Raw genomic sequence first — 20,761 nt, 5'->3', positions numbered from 1 at the left:
ACCTTTCACAACCATGGAGGGAGGACAAACCCCCTTGGTAAACCTTTGCGTGCCACATTAATTATCTCTTCATAAATTTGTGTGCAACATTTGTGCACATTTGATTCATTGGCACTAAAGGAGTTAATGGACAAGTTCACCCTCATATATATATGTGGATTGAGTGAATGCAGCAATATTAGTAGAAAGCATCAGGGAAAGTTTGAGGAAAATCAGACAATCCGTTCAAAAGTTATGAGTCTTTGTAGTTTTTGCTCAGTCACTGCTGGATGAGAAGACTACTATAGTGTATGATGTCACATGCGTAGAATGATGAAACTATAAAGAGAATTCCACAAACTTTCCTTTCTTGGAAAAAAAAAGTATGTGCTCCCTTGACTTGTTACTGACTTATAAGGAAAATATTATTCCCCCTGCCTTTTGAACGAGGCAAGTCAAATGCTCTTTTATTATGCAAAAAAAGGTGAAAATATGTTAAATTTTCTTTATATAACATTCTAAAGAAAAAAGTATGTGCTCCCTTGACTTGTTACTGACTTATAAGGAAAATATTATTCCCCCTGCCTTTTGAACGAGGCAAGTCAAATGCTCTTTTATTATGCAAAAAAAAGTGAAAATATGTTTAATTTTCTTTATATAACATTCTATGCATATGACATCACAAGCCGTAGTAGTCTTCTCATCCAGTGATGGTGGCATTGAAACTTCAAAAATTCATGAGTGTTCAAACGGATTGTCTCATTTTCCTCAAACTTTCACTGATACATGTGTACGCCGAATATTTCTCAAGATTTTTATTTTCACGAATTTCGTGAGTCAGGTGTTATTCGCGAAATTAAAGACATGCGAAAATATTGACTCTGATCCCGATATGAATGTGACGTACGCGTGTACACTTCACCGTTCAGTACAGGACTCCACGATTGCGAATTTAACCACTCGCAAAATCGTCGGGAGTTCTCTATTCGCGAAAATTTAGACTCACTAAATATATGGCGTATACAGTATGTTCTGCTAAAATTGCTGCTGCATTCTCTCAATCCATATGTATGAAGGTGAACTTGCCCTTTAAAGGACAAGTTCACCTTCATAGACATGTGGGTTGAGTGAATCTAGCAATATTAGTAGAACACATCAGTGAGAGTTTGAGCAAAATCGGACAATCCGTTAAAAAGTTATGAATTTTTGAAGTTTCTGCTCAGTCCCGGCTGGATGAAAAGACTACTACAGCTTGTGATGTCACATGAGTACAACGATATAAAGAAAGAATAAAGAAAATTCAACATATTTCCATTTTTCTCGCATAACAAAAGAACACTCGTCTTCTCTCTTTCAGAAGGCAGGGGGAATAATATTACCCTTAACATACATCAGTAGCAAGTCGAAGAAATGTGCACTTTATTCAAGAAGTAAAGTTTTGTGAATTTCTCTTTTTATTTTCCTTATATAGTTGTACGCATGTGACATCATACACTGTAGTAGTCTTCTCTTCCAGCAGTGACTGCGCAGATACCTAAATATTCGTAACTTTTGAACGGATAGTCCAATTTTCCTCAAACTTTCACTAATGTGTTCTACTAATATTGCTGCATATTCTCAATCCTTATGTATATGAAGGTGGACTTGTCCTTTAAGTGCCTAGCCCTGGCTGCAGCACTTCCGAGAGCCCTCACATTTATCGCAAAGTTGATTTACATCCTTCAGTTTATGTCAGGTTTATTAAAGATTCTGACCACACTGGGCTATGAGAATTAACTGGCTTTTGGGATGAACACTGTGCTAGGGTTTTCCATAGTTTAGTGGGTAAGAGCACTAGATGGCAATCCTGAGGTGTTGCTCATTTTCATTGAAGTTTTTGTTTCATTGCAAACTTGCAGGATTTTGAATTTGTGAGGACACAACTTCCCATGCAGTCTTCATTATGATATGCGGATGAACAAAGTTTTGTGAAACTCTCAGCCAGCCAAATGTTGCTATTAGTTCACAGACTTGAATAGCTTTGTGAGACTAATGTATTTTTCATTGAAGAAACCAAACCAACAGCCACTGATCATACGATGATGAATAGGAATGAAAGTTGCAGCTAGGCAAGACTCAAAAGCTGTTCACCATATGATTTCACTTCAGCTACTTGACATTGCTTGCAATGGTGCAAACTGTATACATCTCTTTTTTCCCCTTTTTTTTATATTTCATTGTCACTTGTACACAGTGCCTTGGAACTGCATTTCTGTCACAGAGTGAAGACTTCCCAAGGCCTGTTTGAAGAACTGTTTAGATTTTTGTATAGAAATACTCAGCGTCTTGATTTTCTGTGCCCCACTTGATGTATTATTAAAAGGCATGCACAAATGAGGAGGGCTGTACCTTACATCAAAATGTTTGAGAGTGACCTATATGGGTGAACTCGCAGGTACTTGTGTAAGATATGGGTTTGTGGACTTTGCACCCAAGTTACGCTGGATGCCGCAGTGACTAAATAACATCCAAATACAACCCACAGGTCGTGTAGCTTGATCTAAAAGGGGTGTGTACTCAGCAGCACATTTGAGTGCTCTAAAATAAAACAAAGCGTTGTGTAATCTTATCTGATTGGGTTTCATTAGAATTTGCAGTCAACACTTAGTGTCAACACTGTTACACATTTGTATACTATAGAATCCATTGTAGCATCGTATTGCATGTTCCTTGAGGAGTAGGTACATGTATGTGGTGTGAGTGTGTGTGTACGCTATGTATGTTGTTTGTGTGTGTGTGTGTCCGTCATGTTCATACCTATCCGATGCTGAGAGAAAGAAAATGATGTCATACCTGAGAGAAAGATAGATAGATAGATAGATAGATAGATAGATACTAGTAGATAGATAGATAATAGTAAATAGATGGATAGATAGATATTATAGATAGATAGATACTAGTAGATAAATAGATAATAGTAAATAGATGGATAGATAGATAAGTAGATGATAGATAGATTAGATAAGTAGATAGATAGATAGATAAGTAGACAAATAGATAAGTGGATAGATAGATAGATTAGATAAGTAGATAGATAGATAGATAGATAAGTAGATAAGTAGATAGATAGATAGATAGATAGATAAGTAGATAAGTAGATAGATAAATAGATAGGTAAGTAGATAGATAGATAGATAGGTAAGTAGATAGATAGATAGATAGATAGATAGATAGATTGATAGATAGATAGATAGATAGATGGATAGATGGACTTATAGGAGAGAGGGAGAGAAGAGAAAGTGTGATGGTAATTACAAGAGAGGACAGAGAGAGAGAGCTCTTCGAACATTATAAAACGATATTTTGTCAGTCTGGCTTTAAGGGCCTTGAGGAAAAAAAAATCCAAAGAGGAATTAAACTCTTCGACAGAAACTACAACAGGGACAACACTTTAATGAAGAGATAGATATTTAAAAAAACAAAGCAGATCAAGGTTATGAGTGTTTTGGTGCCAGCATGAGGTACAGTGATTAGTAGGATCTATGAACCAAACTGTGTGTGTGCAATTGATGAGATAACTATGCACTCCAGTTAAAGGGACTGTACAGTACTGGTTGAGGTGGGGATTCATGTTTTGAACATGAAGTGAGATAATGAGAAACCTCTTATGAAATATGAAAGAGCATGTAATTTTAAGAAGAATTCAACGTTTATTTGATGAAAATTGGTTTTCAAATGGCTGAGATATCCAAAAAGTGATAATAATAAAAGGCGACAGGCTACAACTTTATTAGGATCTCTTTGTTTCACCTTGTTTTTGGATATCTCAGCCATTTCAAAACCGATTTTCATCAAATAAACTATTGCTACCCCTTAGAATTGCATGCTCTTTGACATCTCATAGAGTGGTTTCTGAATATCTCGCAAAACATTAAAAGCTAAATCCTCACCTTGACCAGAACTGTACACAGCCTTTAAAAGAAATTATATCGTCCGTATGGTACTACACCCTGTCATTCAGTTGATTTCCCCTTTAAAAACATTTTTCCTGTAATTTCTTTCCTTTTTTTTTTTGAGACAGGTATTGTCATCATTCTCATCCACCTCCTCTCCATACACAAGAAGTCAATAATTTTCATAGAAATTTTTTTGCCGGAAAGGAAATAGGCTGTTGTCATGTTATGCTCGAGGCAAATAGGTGTTATGAGCCAAATCATAGTGACTTGATCATAATGACATGACCTTGGTGACTATTTTTAGGTGCCATTAGGATGCTAAAACATCAGAATGTTTTACCTCTTAAACTCATTGATGGCCACAATTTGTATTCTTGTCGTTTCCTGGATACTATATCAGACTGCATTAGATATTTATATTTTTGGAGGATTTCATTTTTTTTTTTTTTAATATTCCGGTAGCGATAAACTTCTCTTTATTTTTCGTCATGTGCCTAGGAGAACACTAGAAACACATGCTATTCCAGGAAGGTGTGCCTGGAGAAGGCCGCATACATGTTGGCGAAGGCCGCATACATGTTGGCGAAGCAGCATAAGTATACACCTCGCGTGCGTTCACATCATTCTTCCAGGCACACCTTCCTTGAATCATGTGCATTCATGTCGTTCTCCAGGTACACATTTTCATGCCTGCTGCCAATATCACTTTGTATGCCTCCACCACTGTTGCCACGAAGTGTCACCGAGGGCATTATGTTTTCGGGTTGTCCGTCCTTCCGTCTGCCCATCCTTCCGTCTGTCCGTCCATTCTTCCGTCCATAATCAATTTTGTGGACAATGTAACTAAAAAACTCTGAGGTATCCTAATGAAACTTGGCAAGTATGTTATGTATGAGTGGGTGTAATTTTGGGTGCATATGCTCAAGGTCAAAGGTCAAAGGTCGAGGTCAAATGCTCAAAATTTCACTATTTTCCCCATATCTTTGCAATGCCTGAAGGTATTTTCTTGAAACTTAGTGTATACATGTACTACTATAAAATAAAGATTCTCCAGAGAGAGTTTCGGACCATGAGGTCAAAGGTCATGTAAAAGGTCAAGTGAAAAAGTTAGAATTTCCCCTTTTTCTCTGTATCTTGCAAATGGTTAAATTTATCTTCATGGAACTTAGTGCATTGCATATACTGACTGGTAGTGAGTATCTAGGGAATTTAGGAGTCATGGGGTCAATGGTCAAGGTCAACTTCTCAAAATTTCACTTTTCCCCTCTTATTCATGCAATGCCTGCAGAAGTTATGCATGTATTGCCCAATAGAGATTCTCTTCAAAGTGTCTTGCCAAAAGGACAAAGCTCAACAGGTTAAAGCTCAAGGGAAAGTGCTTACTTTCACTTCTTCCTCCATATCTTAAAAGTGACTGAAGGTATCATCATGAAACTCAGTACATATTTATGCATGCTCTGCCTGTCTGTGATTCTCTTGGGAGTTCTAGGGTCAAATGTCAAAGGTCAAAGGCCCGGTTAAAATGCTAAAATTTTACTCTGAAATACTGAAATTACACTTTTTCTCCATACCTTGAAAATTACTCAATGCATAAGCTTATTAAAGGGTCAAAAGTAGAAATCCTCAGATCCCCAAATACCTGCACTCTTAGACAGTATTAGCCATTCACCTAATTAAAGCTAGTTCAAGGAAAGTGAACATTCAACACATTTGTGACAAACCTGTCATTTGGATATTTTGCCAATTAAATGTGAAACTGTCATCACAAATTGTCAAGACGTTGTACTATAGACCTACACTGTATATGGTTAGGGAGAAATCATGCATTATGGCGGAGGCATACCAGTGGCCATAGCAACATTTCTAGATTATGAATGGAATGTAAAAAGAAACGACAACTTCAAAGTCCTAAAACTGTCGTTTTTTGTTTGTATGTGTGTTTGCGGAAACTTGTTGTTTTTATCTAACTTTGACATTTACACTGAAGACAGTCGAAATGTGGTGAGGAGTTATGCATATTATGCTTTTTAATCCAGATATATCCAGAAGATAATTTCTGATATGAAATATAAGAAATAAATTGAAAACTGAAATTGAAATCATGACATGTAATTGCAGTATTGCAGATCCAAATATATCGACTCTTCTTGGAAGCTATAGCAATTGCACACATGTACAAATTGTACGCAGTCAAGGAGGGATTAACTTAATCTTTCCTTATCATTCATGAGATCCCAAGCCTCCAAACCTGCTAATTATAGCACGCTATCTGAGCTACTTTATAGTGGCTTATCTGTCTTTTTGTTCTGTCCCCGACCCCCCCCCCCCCCTTCTCTTTGTGTGGGTTCTGAAACTCCGCTCTATCATCACAAGCTGCATTGAACCTAATTACACAACAATTTATGCGCACAGCGTTAATGGGCTACTGCATGGTACAATTCCATTTGGGCGCATTTAATGTGATTAAGGAATAAGAAATTGCCACCAGTACTACACCAGGGTAGAATGTTGCATTATGCAGCAATTTCTAATTAGCAATTTACAATGTAGTGTAACTTAAAGGCATAATTTACTATTTGCAGATGAAACAAAAACCCAGCACTTAACTGCTTAGTTCTAAGATGTGAGTTAGGGATAGAAACAACCACCGTAAAAATTTGAGTCCGTACAATTGATGTTAAGTATTGTTAAATACACAAAATGTGATTAGTTATAATAACAATGTTTCCAGACTAAACTGTTTGCAGTTACAGTTAAATGAGAAAAATCTAGTGATATCTCCTTATATTTTAGACTTTATTGCAAAAATGTAATATATGATAGGAAGTTTTGTGATACAGCTGACCTACACATATGCATCAAAAGTGATATCTTGAACATTTTTTAAATCACTGCTCCCAAAGGTAAACTGGACCTTTCAGAGATGATATTTCAAAGCTACTGTATGTATGATTCGCTGTATTAAATGAGTGAAACCAGCTTCATGAGATACACAATGAAATTAGAGTTGCCAATTTAACCTATTCCATGCAGGAACCTAGTAGCCTTTGTATTAAGTCTATGGGAATTTCAGAATTCAGTACGGAATGGGTTAATCATGAGAAGATGATCACGTCAGCAGCTTCATTCCCCCAGTGCGTGAGGGATTTTTAAAAACAGTATTTGATGCATCTATATGTACAACCATGTACACATGTATGACTGTGTGGCCTGGATTACCAGGACAGCTCATTCCTGTGGACTCAACTGGCTGATAACATACATGTATGTTTCTCCTGAATAAGGTTCAAGTTTGGGTCAAGTGTGTTGACTCTGTGGTTATTTTGACGGAGACGTGACAGTCCGTATGACCCTCTGTAAGGAATTGAGGACTATGCCACGTTTCATGGCTTCAGAAGGAGAATTGGAGATGTCATTCCTGGAATTATAGATTTTCCTCTTTCTGCCTTCAAGGGTGTGGGTTTTGGTTGCAGGAATCTGTGTTGCAATTTCAGCTGAAACACAACTACCTCAAATTTACCAAGGGGGAGAGGGGGAGGGGGGGAGATGTTGGGGAGAAGTGGAAGTTTGTACTGCATAAAAGGTTGCACATTTTAGATATGACGTGTCTACTATCAAACACCCTCATATGTCTTTGAGGTGGAATACAGGCCTCAATCTAATGCTTGTAGAACAGCACAGCTCCTGTAATTTTCATGTGTTCATTTGTTTTTATTTTTGTTTTTTGTGTTTTTTTGATAGAGTGTTGTAGACTTTGTGAAAATAATACCCTCTGTTGCATCACAAATATATTCCACATTTATTCGCCGAAGTTTGGACTGTGTACATACATGTCAATATGATGAAATACTGTAGAGCAGACAATGCAGTTTTTTCAGCTTAACCAATAGAAGAAATGTAACGAACATATCTTGATTTTCCCCTTTAATCTACAAAACGCGTAGGCCAGGCAGTGTAAACTGATTGACTGATTGAGCACACCGACTGCCATGCCAATTCTTTTTATGTTTTTTTTTTTTTCTTTTCAGTTGAAGATGTCTTTGTGGTTTGTGCATTTTTAGTTCCAGCGGATTATCTCCTAATCCGCCCTGTCACTGGATCCCCTGGCTTGATTCTTGTGGATTGAGATCTGTTCCGGTAGCTTTTTGATTAACCTTTTGACAGCACAGAGTTTTTTAACTGTGTGATTGTCACCCGAATTAAACATACATGTACTTTCTTTCTCTCATTCCGATTACATGCTTTCATGGAAAAGGTCAAACGTTCATGAGACTGCAGACGGTGGAAAAAGAAAAAAAAAGTAGCATGTTTCCCGTTTATAGAGTGACATGTTTGTTAAAGGCAGCAGACAGTCAGTAAAATGGTACAAACATTCAATTAATTCATTTGTAACTAGATTTCTCTAGAATTCAGTTTAGAAGGGGAAATTAGGTTTTATTTTGTTAATGTTCTACCTGTATAAGATTGTGCCAAAGGAGTGCTGTCATTTGGTGTTTATTTGTTAGGGAGTATAGAAATGCTTTCGTGATCCAATGATGAACTAAAAAATTATTTTGAAGGAGGATCTTGCCAGTTTTGGGGTCATGAGCAGGGGCAGATCCAGGAATTCCATAAATGGGAGGCACCTTTACAAAATCATGGGGGCGCACGTGCCCCCCCCCCCATTTTTTCTTTTTATTTATCTTGTTTAAAAAAATAGTTAAATAAAGAGCAGGCGCCGTGCCTGGTGTGCCCCTTCTGGATTTGCCGCTGATGAGGTCATAGGTTAATATTGCAGGGGTCAAGATCAGGGTATCTGATTTGCTGTGACATAGAACATTGATATTCACATATTAGATCTCTCATTGTGCCATTTGCCTGATAATCACAGACATCTTTATGACATTGTTTTTTTAATTAAACTTGATGCAAACATTATACTTTGAAAGAGCAGTGTAGAGAGCAAAGGATGACAGGAATTGGCCCTTTGATGATGTTAGGTGAAATTGTGCAAAAAAAAAAGAAGCTCATTGTCTGGAATGATTGGCAGTAGCATGTGTGATATAGGGCCTCCCGATCTCTTGTTGGAGTCAATGTATTTTCTTTCATCTCCATTTTCCCCATTCCACATAAAACAATGTCATCAAAGGAAAAAGATAATCGCATAGTCTGCTCAATGCGGTTAAAACACTACCACTAGGCAATTGAGAACCTGTAGCCAATGATGAAATACAAGAAATAAAACAAGATCAGATATTTAATTGTCAGATATTTCAGAGTAATTAGATCCAATGAAATGAAATATTCACTGACTTCAAGGTGCTTAAAGTGTATTCTTCTAGAATATTAGCATTATGCTGTGAGGCACACAGGTACAAGATGGAGAAAAAAATCCAAAAGTAGGTCTACAAAAGTAATTGATTTGAGGGAAAGAATGTGCTAACCAATACTTGCCTACTTTTCATTGTCTTCTATACCTGCAGCTGAAGAAGAAGTTTCCAGGAGCAGATCTGAAGTTACCGGGAAAGAAGCTCTTCGGGAACAACTTTGACCCCGAGTTCATCCGTCAGAGAAGGGAAGGACTCCATGATTTCATCCAGAAAATCATCAACAATCAGCAGATATTACAGCAGTTAGTATCTCCGAACTTTGTTCTTTTTTTTTTCAACAAAGGGGGGAGGGGAAGGGATCTCAGAAGGCCCATTCACGCATGAATATCCATTTTTAGATCAGGATGCAGAAATCTTTTTTTTTTGTTGTTGTTGCCGTGAGCATATGTGAACAGTATCATTATGTTATTGTAGCCTTTGAGCCTTCAGCTGGCATAAATTGGCCAAAATGGGTATGTCCATGAGACAGTCAAAATTAATACTGGTTATTACTCAAACCCTTTGAGGACAGACTGATTTTGCTACAACACACATTTCCCATAGACACTTGCCCGAGTATACTCTGGACTCATCCACAACGGGTTAAAGGGGATTTTGAAATTCTGCTTGCCTGGACTTGGTGATATTCATTGCCCCATCATGGCGGATTAAGAATTTACAAAATTGAAAAGCGAGAATTAGTTGCAACATAGATAGAGTGCGTACTCTACTTTGCCTTATTTATGAAATCAAATGTGAAAAATTAATAAAGTTTGTTGAACACTGAAGCCTGGTGCTGCCAGCTTGTAAACTTTATTGCAAACTGAAGTTGACATTCAATCGGTATCTTCTCCTTCAAAATGTTTTATGAGCTGTCTCGCTCACGGAGCATAATATGATACTTTCCTTGTATAGATTGCATAAAAAAACAAAACATTATTTTGTCATTTTGTTTTGAAGTTTGAAATAACTCCTTTGTGTACGTCACAGTTTTACACAGTATTGTATGTTCAAGGCAGACAGAACTATGTCAAGAAGGTCAGAATATTTTGTACAAAAAGTAGATGGAAATATCAACTTTATGGTTGATAAAAAGCAATTTGTCTAGGTGCATCTTGGACACACATATATTATTCTTTAAGTAGAAGGCTTCATGAGATTTTCAAAGAAAGAATTGCAATTGTCATAATTGCCTATCATTATAACTCGGACAGATGGTAATTTAAGTCTGTGCAATAAACGGACTGCATCCTTCAAACAGTCTGTGTTTATGCAGGAGCAGGCATTTCTGTTTTTAGGTACTGCTCTTGATTTATCGATTCTGATGGGCCAATATTGATAAACCGTCCAAGAACATTACAGCTCGATTTTTTTGCATCCCTTAATTCAGGTGGGGGAAAAAAAACACACCCTGTTCAAAGCATTTAGATTGTGCCAGGATGAAGTGCTCAAGACAAGAAGCAGGATAAGGAAAGCAAATAAGAGGGTTTTCTGTTTTTGAGGGTGGATAAGACTTTTTTTTTGGGGGGGGGGGCAGCGAGGGGGCAGAAGACACAGAAAAGGATGAAAAAAAAATGCTGGATTTGCTTCATCAAGAATTTGATAAGGCGTACTGAGGAAAGAGACAGAGAGATAGAGGGGGAGGGATAGAGATAGAGAAAGATGAGCAGGAAAAAGCCTAAAGACACGCCGAAGGCCGGTGCGGAATCCAGTGCGAGGCACAAGCGGAGACAACGACGAGGGAAGCGCGTTTTTCTCGTTTGTTTGGGTTAGCTCCGATATGATGGATGCCCAAGGCCAGCTTTAACGATTCATCGTCGTCCAGATTGGAAGAAACCTCCGAGAGACAGGAGACCAAAAAAAAACAAACAAACGTGGAGGAAGAAGAACTGGGGAATTGAAGGTTGGGGTGGGGGGGGGGGGGTTTCAGGCGAAGATGGCAAAATTGGTTGACACAGATACAATGCGAGGACGGTTTCTTGCTTGTCGCATTTAATACAGCACCGGCATTAATCGGGGAAAATCTGTATAGTCTGCTGTGTGTATTTTTAGCTGCTCCTTGATGATATTTCTTCTAAAGCTAGAAAGCATTGCAGTGTCTGCCTCTTAAAGTGAGAGCAAACAAGATAAAGAGAAGCTAAAGTTGATAGAAACGGATGTGGAGAGGGTTTTTCAGCAAATTTTAGTATTTAGAACAACTGTAAAATGTTGCAGGCTCCAGTTTATAGTCTGTATCATTTATGAACTAGGTGGTCAAAAGACCCTAATTCTAATTTGGTACATCATTAAATTAAAACAGCTAGCCCCTAGCAGCATTTAAAGTAGGCGGAGTTGTCTCGTAATGACATCACTGTTCCTCAGGATACATCAGATTTTTTTTATCGCTTCTGATTTTTTTTTTTCAATGAACATCTTTTTTTTTTTAATTATTGTGCCTAGGGTGAGATGAATTTGATTAGACTTTCTAATGGGAAAATGAGGTTGGCAAAAAAGAAAATTGAGGTCACATGTGAATGGAATTTTTTTCCCCCTCGCTGAATTTCTGAGAGTTTTGCCTTGGGCAAGTGGTTAAGACCTCATTAGCTCAGATTCGGTGGGTAGAGGCAGATTTTTTCTTTCTTTCTATCTTATACTGCAGGCTGTGAGTTATTGCTGCAAATATGCACAATTTGTTCAATTTGTAGTGATAAAAATGTACAAGAAAAGAAAATCTGTCAGGCCGATTCCCAACTAAATGAATAAAAATGTATCAGTATAATCTGTTTCACATATTTATGGTCATTCTTTAAGCTCCATTGAATATGAAAAGATGATTACTGTAAAGTTACTTATAAATATTGAGCAGGGAAAAAAATGTCTTAGTTACAGCAAATACCGTATGTCCCAAAAAAATTACAACGGTACCCTCCGCAATGATAACTTTAAAAATAGTGAATCAATCCAAATACAATTTCAGGGTATGAAACTATAACTCATTGCCCACATCGTAGAGAAAACCCCATTCAATTTGCTTCAGTGGTCAAAGAGAAATGAGGATTTTTGTAGAGCATGTCAGGAATCCCTTCCCTCCAAGTTCTGTCTATTGTGTTTACACATTAATATGCAGTTCCAAGAGCATGCCAGTGCTAAACTTGGAAGAATCAGACTCATGACATGCTTTACAACAATCCATATTTCTCTGTGACTGCTTAACCAAATTGAATGGGGTTTTCTGCAAAATGGAGCTAATATGTTATATTTTAGGACCCTGAAGTAGCATTTAGACGGTTTAATCATATTGGGTGTTATCGATGCGAAAATCCGATTGTAATTTTTTTTTGGGCATACTGTATAATGCCATAAAATGGAATTTTGATCCTGATGGGACTGCAGATGTTGTGACAAATTATAATAATAATGATTATCAGGTCAAAAGATTATTAACATAGTGAGAAATCTGGTGAGGGGAACAGCAAGTCATCATGCTAGACATGCAGTACAAGCAGAATACAGTAGGAATATATGTGTGTTTGTAGTTCAGGGTTTTGCATTTCTAATGTTCAAGTCATGTGATATTGAATGGCCTTTGAATATCATTACCTGAGAGGATTCCTCTGTTAACCCGTTGAGGACAAGTCCAGAGTATACTCAGGCAAGTGTCTATGGGAAATGTGTGTTGTAGCAAAATCAGTCCGTCGTCAACGGGTTAAAGCTGCTTCAAGATAAGAGCTAAACAGCGCCACCTGTTCACATTCATTGACCATTTTCTCCCAACAAGCATGCTGTTTTCCAGACAGTAATTTCTTCTTTTTTTTTCATGCTTTCCAGATATGTTTACACTTGAAAATAAAGCCTTTCCATCACGTGCAGTATGCTCGTTGTGGCTTCTTTAACTTTTTTTTTCTCTCTTTCTTTTGACCAATGTAATGTGCAATACACTACTGACTATATGATCACGAAACTGAAATGTTAGAAATGTGTATGGGAGTGAAGCATGTACAAAAAAATGACTGCTCTTTATAGTGGCAATGTGTGTTGGATATGACAAACCAGGGTACTTCACAATGTATTTTGTAGTATATTTGTATTCACATTAAGAATTGCTGTGTGAAATACCACGTTATTTTGCGATAAATGCAAATGCATGTACCAATTTGTCTCTTTCCCTGACCATCCCAATATACTGCCCTCATTTGATCAATCAGTGCTGAGGTCCAGAACTTCCTATCGCTGGACGACCCCAGGAACAACTCGGACAACAACGTCATCGATGAGAACAACACAGAGTTCTTCAGTGACCCCAGCGACCCCAACACCATCAACCTCGGCCCCTCAGCCAATCCATCGTAAGAAACGCCCACTTTTCTCTGCCTTTTTTTTTTTCCTCTCTCTCTCTGATAGTCAAAACATCAGCCTACAAAGATTTGTGTCAATCTTCCTCTTTACAGTCAATAAAACACACCTTACTAAATTATTCTTGGTGATATTTATGCTCAGCAACTGGTGAACTAAGTCTTGGAATACTTTTGTTTGTTTGTTTGTTTGGTTTTTTTTTAGCTCACCTGAGCCAAAGGCTCAAGTGAGCTATTGCGATCGCCCTTCGTCCGGCGTCCGTCGTCCGTCGTCCGTCGTCCGTCGTCCGTCGTCCGTCGTCCGTCGTCCGTCGTCCGTCGTGCGTCGTGCGTAAACTTTTTACATTTTCATCTTCTTCTTGAAAACCCCATGACCGATTTTCATCAAACTTGGCAGGTAGCATCCCTAGGGGGTTAGGAACTCAATTTGTTAAAATGGGCACCATGCCCCACCCAGGGGGCCCCCAGGGGTCCCAAACCCCCCAAAATTAAGGAATCTGTAAAAATCTTCTTCTCTAGAACCAGAAGTGATAGAGCGAAGTTAATACTATGAGTTAGTACATTGATGACTGTAGTTTCAAGTTTGTTCATGGCAGAATCAGGGGTGCCCCCCATGGGACCCAGGGGAGGGGGGTGGGGAAGGGTTCTAATGGGGCCTAAATTGTACATTTTCATCTTCTTCTTGAGAACTCCATGACCCATTTTCACCAAACTTGGCAGGTAGCATCCCTAGGGGGTTAGGAACTCCATTTATTAAAATGGGCACCATGACCCACCCAGGGGGCCCCCAGGGGGCCCAAACCCCCCAAAATTAAGGAATCCGCAAAAACCTTCTTCTCTAGAACCAGAAGTGATAGAGCTAGGTTAATACTATGAGTTAGCACATTGATGACTGTAGTTTCAAGTTTGTTCATGGCAGAATCAGGGGTGCCCCCCTTGGGACCCAGGGGGGGGGGGGGGGTGGGGGTGAGGAGGGGTCCTAATGGGGCCTAAATTGTACATTTTTATCTTCTTCTTGAGAACCCCATGACCCATTTTCACCAAACTTGGCAGGTAGCATTCCTAGGGGGTTAGGATCTCAATTTGTTAAAATGGGCACCATGCCCCGCCCAAGGGGCCCCCAGGGGGCCCAAACCCCCCAAATGAAGGAATCTTTAAAAATCTTCTCTAGAATCAGAAGTTATAGAGCTGAGATAATACTATGAGTGAGTACATTAATGACTGTAGTTTCAAGTTTGTTCATAGGAGATCCAGGGGTGCCCCTCTTGGGGGTAGGGGGAGGGGGGTGGTTGGAAGGGTCCAAATGGGGGCCTGAATTGTACATTTTCATCTTCTTCCTGAAAACCTCATGATGGATTTTTGTCAAACTTGGCAGGTAGCATCCCTAGGTGGTCAGGATCTCAATTTATCAAACTGGGCACCATGCCCCACCCAGAGGGCCCCAGGGGGCCCCAATTCCCCCAAATTAAGGAATCTTGAAAAAATTGGGCCCTTATTGTACATTTTCATCTTCCACTTGAGAATGCCTCGTCAAATTTTGGTAGAGCTGTGAATAATTTAGATTAGTGACTGCGTGAAAGGTGAACTTGCGATACTCAGGTGAGCGCTAGACCCGCGGGTCTCTTGTTTTGGTAGTATTCAGTCATTCTGAGCGAACTTGCAAACTCTTTCTTTTTGATATACATTTATATATGTATATATATATATATATATATATATATATATATATATATATATATATATGTATGTATATATATTTATATTTTTTTTGGTGGTGGTGGTGGTGGTGGTTCATGAACAGAACTTCAGAATATGGACTTTGCAGGCCATGCATTTGCCAAGAAAATGTCGATATTGCATACAAACGAATGTTATCATTGATTTTTCAGGAAAGCATACAATATATGTAGCCTTTTAAGCCCCTTGTAACAATAAAAAAAAATGGTTGTAGGAGTGCTTTATTTGATTATTTGAGATATACGTGAATATTCCATTCAGTACTATTAAAAAGTCAATACATATTGCAATGCACAAAGGATGTGTGTGTGAGTAGAAGCATGTAACACCTGTAGTCTAGAGTATGAAACACCAGCCCTTGGTGCTCTTAATAGCATTGAAGCATTGGTGTGTGCCTTCAGCACTCCTAAATGTCTTAACAGCTTTTGTGTAGTGCAAGGTACAAAATAGATGCAGTTAATGGCCGAATGGTGAGAAATTTTCCTTCCACTCCACCTGATGCCAGCAGTTAAATTTAGAGATAAATCACCCCCTTGGAGAATGATAGCCTTCTCGAACCAGCCACATCGTGTGCTGGGGAAAATCTTATCTGACAAAATGCTTTGCTCATATCTGAGTAGCAAATAAAATTGGCCTCAAAATGACCTGCTGTTTTATACTGGTAGGGGAAAGAATGACCTAATATTTCGGTTTCATTATGTTTATTTCTTTTTAACTAATAAAGGTGTGCAGCGGAATACCTTTGCGACTAACCAATTCTGTTTTAGTGATGGGTGTGGCTTATGGAAACACTAATTCCAAGAAATTTAAAGAAATAAGAATGGTCATCTCTTATTCAAAGTGAAAACAAGTAATTTTGACTGGCATTTTTTATTCTATTTTCAAGATGAATAATCATTGGATTTAATGCAATGTTCCTCTCCCCTCAAATGAACCCCAGAAAAAAAAAAATTGACAAACTAGAGAAAGCCCTGAAGTGTTCCCTCATCCAGTCTGTGCAGAATATTTTGAAACAGTTGAAATATATAACCATATCTTTCACCTCCTCCTCTGACTAGAGCAAGGCCAATGCAACGTTCCTCTGATCTCCCCTAGAGTGAACCCCAAGAAAACAACAACAAAAAATGGACAAACTAGAGAAGGCGCTGAAGTGTCTCCTCATCCTGTCTGTGCAGATATTTTGAAATAGATTAAATATATGAATATAATGATATTTTGAAACAGATGAAATATATGAATATATCCATATCTTTCACCTCCTCCTCCTGCAACCAGAGCAAGGCCAATGCAACCTTCCCCTGATCTCCCCTAGAGTGAAACCCAGAAAAAAAAAAAATTGACAAACTTGAGAAAACACTGAAGTGTTCCCTCATCCAGTCAGTGCAGATGTTTTGAAACAGATGAAATATATGAATTATATCCATATCTTTCACCTCCTGCGACCAGAGCAAGGCCCAGTGACTTTGACTTCCTGAAGGTCATCGGGAAGGGCAGCTTTGGCAAAGTCCTGCTGGCCAAGCACAAGATAGATGGGAAGGTGTACGCAGTCAAGGTGCTCCAAAAGGCAGCCATCGTCAAGAGAAACGAGGTATGTCCAGACAGGCCAGATCCATGCACACCGTATTTTTTTTTTGTGTGTGTGAAGACACAAAGAGAGCTCACTTTGTGGACAACACAGCATTGTTGACACATTTGTTATGGAAAACATTCTAATAGCACCTCCGCTGTGTGAGTTTTTACAGTTGTATGTGATATGGAGAATTACGCTGAGTGTGACCAAGTGTGGGATTGGGGGAGGAGTAGAACGTGGTATAACAATATTGAAAGGGCTCTCAGGTTGAGTATTGCTTACATGGCAAAGCTGATCATTCGTATCTTGATTATTGCATAGCAGCTCTAGTTTGACAAGTATGTATTTTGTATTTAGTAGTATTTCATTTCTTCTGCCGTTTGTGATCAAATAAAACCAATAGGCCTTATGAAAGCCAACAGTCAGCCATTTTTGTTTTACCTTCTGGTTTCCATGGCAACAGGCAAAGCACATCATGGCAGAAAGGAGCGTGCTCCTCAAGAACCTGAAGCACCCGTTCCTCGTCAGTCTGCACTACTCCTACCAGACGGCCGACAAGCTCTACTTCGTGCTGGACTACGTCAACGGCGGCGAGCTCTTCTTCCACCTGCAGCGGGAGAAGTCCTTCCCCGAGGTCCGCGCCAAGTTCTACGCGGCGGAGATCGCCAGCGCCATCGGCTACCTGCATTCCCTGGACATCATCTACAGGTGCGGGCTTTTGTCTGTCTCTTGTGGCTGTGCTTTTAGTTAAGGGAGGGCAAATTTAACCCATTGAGGACGAGTTCCTCGTATACTTGGGACTCGTCGGGACTCTTCGCGACTCAGGCAGATGTCTATGGGAAATGTGTATTGTAGTAAAATAAGTCCCTCCTCAACGGGTTAAGGGAAAACCCAAGGTTCAGGATGGACTTGAGACCACGCGGGGGGATGGGATGGGGAAACATGACAGGCCATGATTGCCGAGGGTGCAGTGCCAGATATTTAAACTGTCAAAAAATTTGCCACGGCAGTCCCAGCACTATTGAGATTCCTTTACTGTAGTAGGCCATTAAAAAAAACGGGGTGAACTCAAACAAAACGTGACAGCACGTAATAGGCAGCAACAAACTTAAAGGCAGTTTGTAGTTGGACACGACAGGAAATATTGTATAGTCTTGCCTGACCAGACACTGTGAGAACGGTGTCTGATAGCTACATGTTCACTAGAGTAAAGACTGGAATGAACAAGACTAGAATATGGAGGGGAAAAATAGCAGAACATCCCACCTACCCACGGCGCACTACATTTCAGTCAAACGGGGCTGCCATGGCCATCGGAAACATGGTGTAAACTTAATGTGTAGCATTAAGAAGGTAAAGAAGAATGAATACGTTCTTCTCTCCAGCTCGGACATCAAGGAAGTTCTCTTGCACAAGAGAGCCGTATAATCCAGAACTCTCAGGATCTATGAAAAATATTGATAAAACTAGTTTACTACTAATATCTGAAGGGCTTTTTACACTTGTAAATTTTTGCTTAGCCCCGGACCAACGGTGGGGCTAAGGGGGGGCCTTAGCCCCACCGTTGGTACGGGACTATCCTTAGCCCACTTTCTGTTTACACTCGTTTTTGCCAAAGTGGGCTAGCCCCACCGATAGTACGGTACTATCTGGCCCTGCAAAATAGCAGGGGTTAGCACCGCAATTGCGGTGCTAGCACCGCAATTGCGGTGCCAAGCAAGTGAGTGTAAACAGAACGAAAAAATAATCCTGGGCTAAGCGACGGAGACGAAGTCCGACCCTCACTGACCAATCAGAAACGAGGTAATCAAGTGCTGCCGGTGCGTGCGTGTACGTGTACAATACACAGCGTAATTATGAATATTCATGTGGTTTGGAAAGTCCGGGGCTAAGAAATACGAGTGTAAAAAGGTTAGTTTTCTCCTTAGCCCCGGACAAGAGATAGTACGGGACTAATTGGCCAGTGTAAAAAGCTGAAAAAATTGGTACGGGACTAACGATAGTCCTGGGTCAGAGAAAGTCCGGGGTTAAGAAACACAAGTGTAAAAAGCCCTTAAGATATGATTTTGCTTATTTTAGGGGGTTAGCTTCGTTTACAATCCTTGTCCATAACAGCACGTCGTTTTCAATTACAATTTCGTGTGAAAACTGATAACATAGTGTTGATACATTGTATGAGACATCTGGTAAATTAATTCTTTGTTCAGAGTGTGTGGCATACGTCCAGTTTTGTGTATTTGAGATCCTGGTTCTGTGACTACTCCACTGCGTCCGTTGGCACAGAACACAACATTGAATTCATTTGTATCGTGCTGGTGATAAGGGTGAAATTTATGGAATGTTGTTGTGACTGGACGCCAAAGACAAAACATAGACAAAGCATAACAAACAAAGAAAGTGCAACAGACTATCTGGATTTGTTCTTGGTGAAAAGTTCATCCATGTTTTAGAGATATTTAAAATGTGTCCACTGCAGTGTACTTGCCTTTACCTCACAGAACTTTGTTTGAGAGAGTGGGTGGAAAATTCTTGATACCATTTTTTGCCAGAAGTACAGAGTTTACGAATATTTCCATTTGCAGTGCACTGACATATGAGACCAGATGATAATTTACTAGTATCATGAACAAAGGCTTGAGCAGAGCATACAGATGATGAATAGAGACTATATAAAATTCCTTCCAGGAAATCTCAATTGTTTGTCTTTTTAACAATTTCCAGGTTCTCATATTGCTGAAAATTGAGAAAACTTGTCACAATAGGATAAGTATACAGTTACGCTTGAAATGAAAAGGGGGCAAAATATAAGAACATTTTGTTTAATTGCACGTTAAGACTGCATGAATATCATGTGTCAACAAAGCAAGTGAAATTGAGAGATCCATGATAGAAGGTTTATGAAAGCAAACCTGTGTGAGAGATGGAGATGAATAAAATGTACCAGGTATTGAGGATAGTGAAACCATCACTTGACACAGAATTAAATGCATTTATGGGGATGGAAAGAAAGGAATTTACTTATATAAGGATGTAATGAAACAACAAAAGTTGCATGAGTATAATGTTTTCTATTAAAGCTATATTAAGTTTTATGTTTCTTTTTGTGTGGATGTCATTTAACCCTTTACTGTTCTTTGTTTGCCAATTGCGACGTACACTAGAGTACAGTCTTCATCAATTGGCAGACTCGTGAGGTGTCTGGAAACAAGTAGTCAATGACTAGAGATTACTTTCTGTGGATGTCATTTAACTCTTACTCTGCTTTGTTTGCAAATCGGCACACATGCTTGAGTACATTCTTCATTACTCGGCAGAGGTGTCTAGAAACCAGTAGTCAACGACGAGAGATTACTTACAGTGTAATCCCCTCGATCCCTTTTTGTGTTACCATGGCCTTCTTGTTTGAGGAAGCTACATTAGGGACTTTTCGATTGTGTGGATGTGGCTGCCTTTCTCGTACAAGAGCGGTTTCAAATTTCTGCAGTCCACTTGTTATGTCCGCAGTGTTGTCACTCATTTCGACTTTCCGTGCATGCTGTTTACGACGTACTGTTATGATGTCATGGCCCCATCCCCTCCAGTGGGCTGGCAATTGGTGCACCAAGCGATGACGTCACTTGAGTCATGTATCTAGGAGGACGTGAAATCCTTGGAAGACACGTTCTCGATTCTGGTGTTGGACGTGCTGGAGAACTTGGAGCATGCGCAGTTCCTTTACAATAATTAAATGACGTCATTACCTCGCCGTCCACGTCCAGGACGTTAAATCGAAAAGTCCCTATTGTTACACCTGAGTGGACTTGCTAACCTTGCAACTACGCCACGTTTGGATGGATTACTGAATGTCTATGTACATATGTA

At 39.3% G+C, this 20,761-nt stretch overlaps 1 protein-coding gene across 2 annotated transcripts in view; it reads left to right on the top strand.

Moving 5' to 3' along the window:
• The window catches only part of LOC139744350 (serine/threonine-protein kinase Sgk1-like), a 126,330-nt gene that overhangs the window by 98,933 nt on the left and 6,636 nt on the right, over positions 1-20,761 (top strand). For both annotated transcript variants that reach the window (XM_071654793.1, XM_071654794.1), the window contains 4 exons: positions 9,377-9,525; positions 13,447-13,587; positions 16,777-16,918; positions 17,364-17,608. In XM_071654793.1, coding sequence (XP_071510894.1) covers positions 9,377-9,525; positions 13,447-13,587; positions 16,777-16,918; positions 17,364-17,608 — 677 coding nt within the window. The remainder of the gene's footprint in view (positions 1-9,376; positions 9,526-13,446; positions 13,588-16,776; positions 16,919-17,363; positions 17,609-20,761) is intronic.

The sequence above is a fragment of the Diadema antillarum genome, unplaced genomic scaffold, assembly GCF_040938485.1.
Source record: "Diadema antillarum isolate AM-2024a unplaced genomic scaffold, OU_Dant_1.0 seq00001161_RagTag, whole genome shotgun sequence".
Taxonomy (NCBI): domain Eukaryota; kingdom Metazoa; phylum Echinodermata; class Echinoidea; order Diadematoida; family Diadematidae; genus Diadema; species Diadema antillarum.
This window is presented reverse-complemented; position numbering and strand designations above follow the sequence as displayed.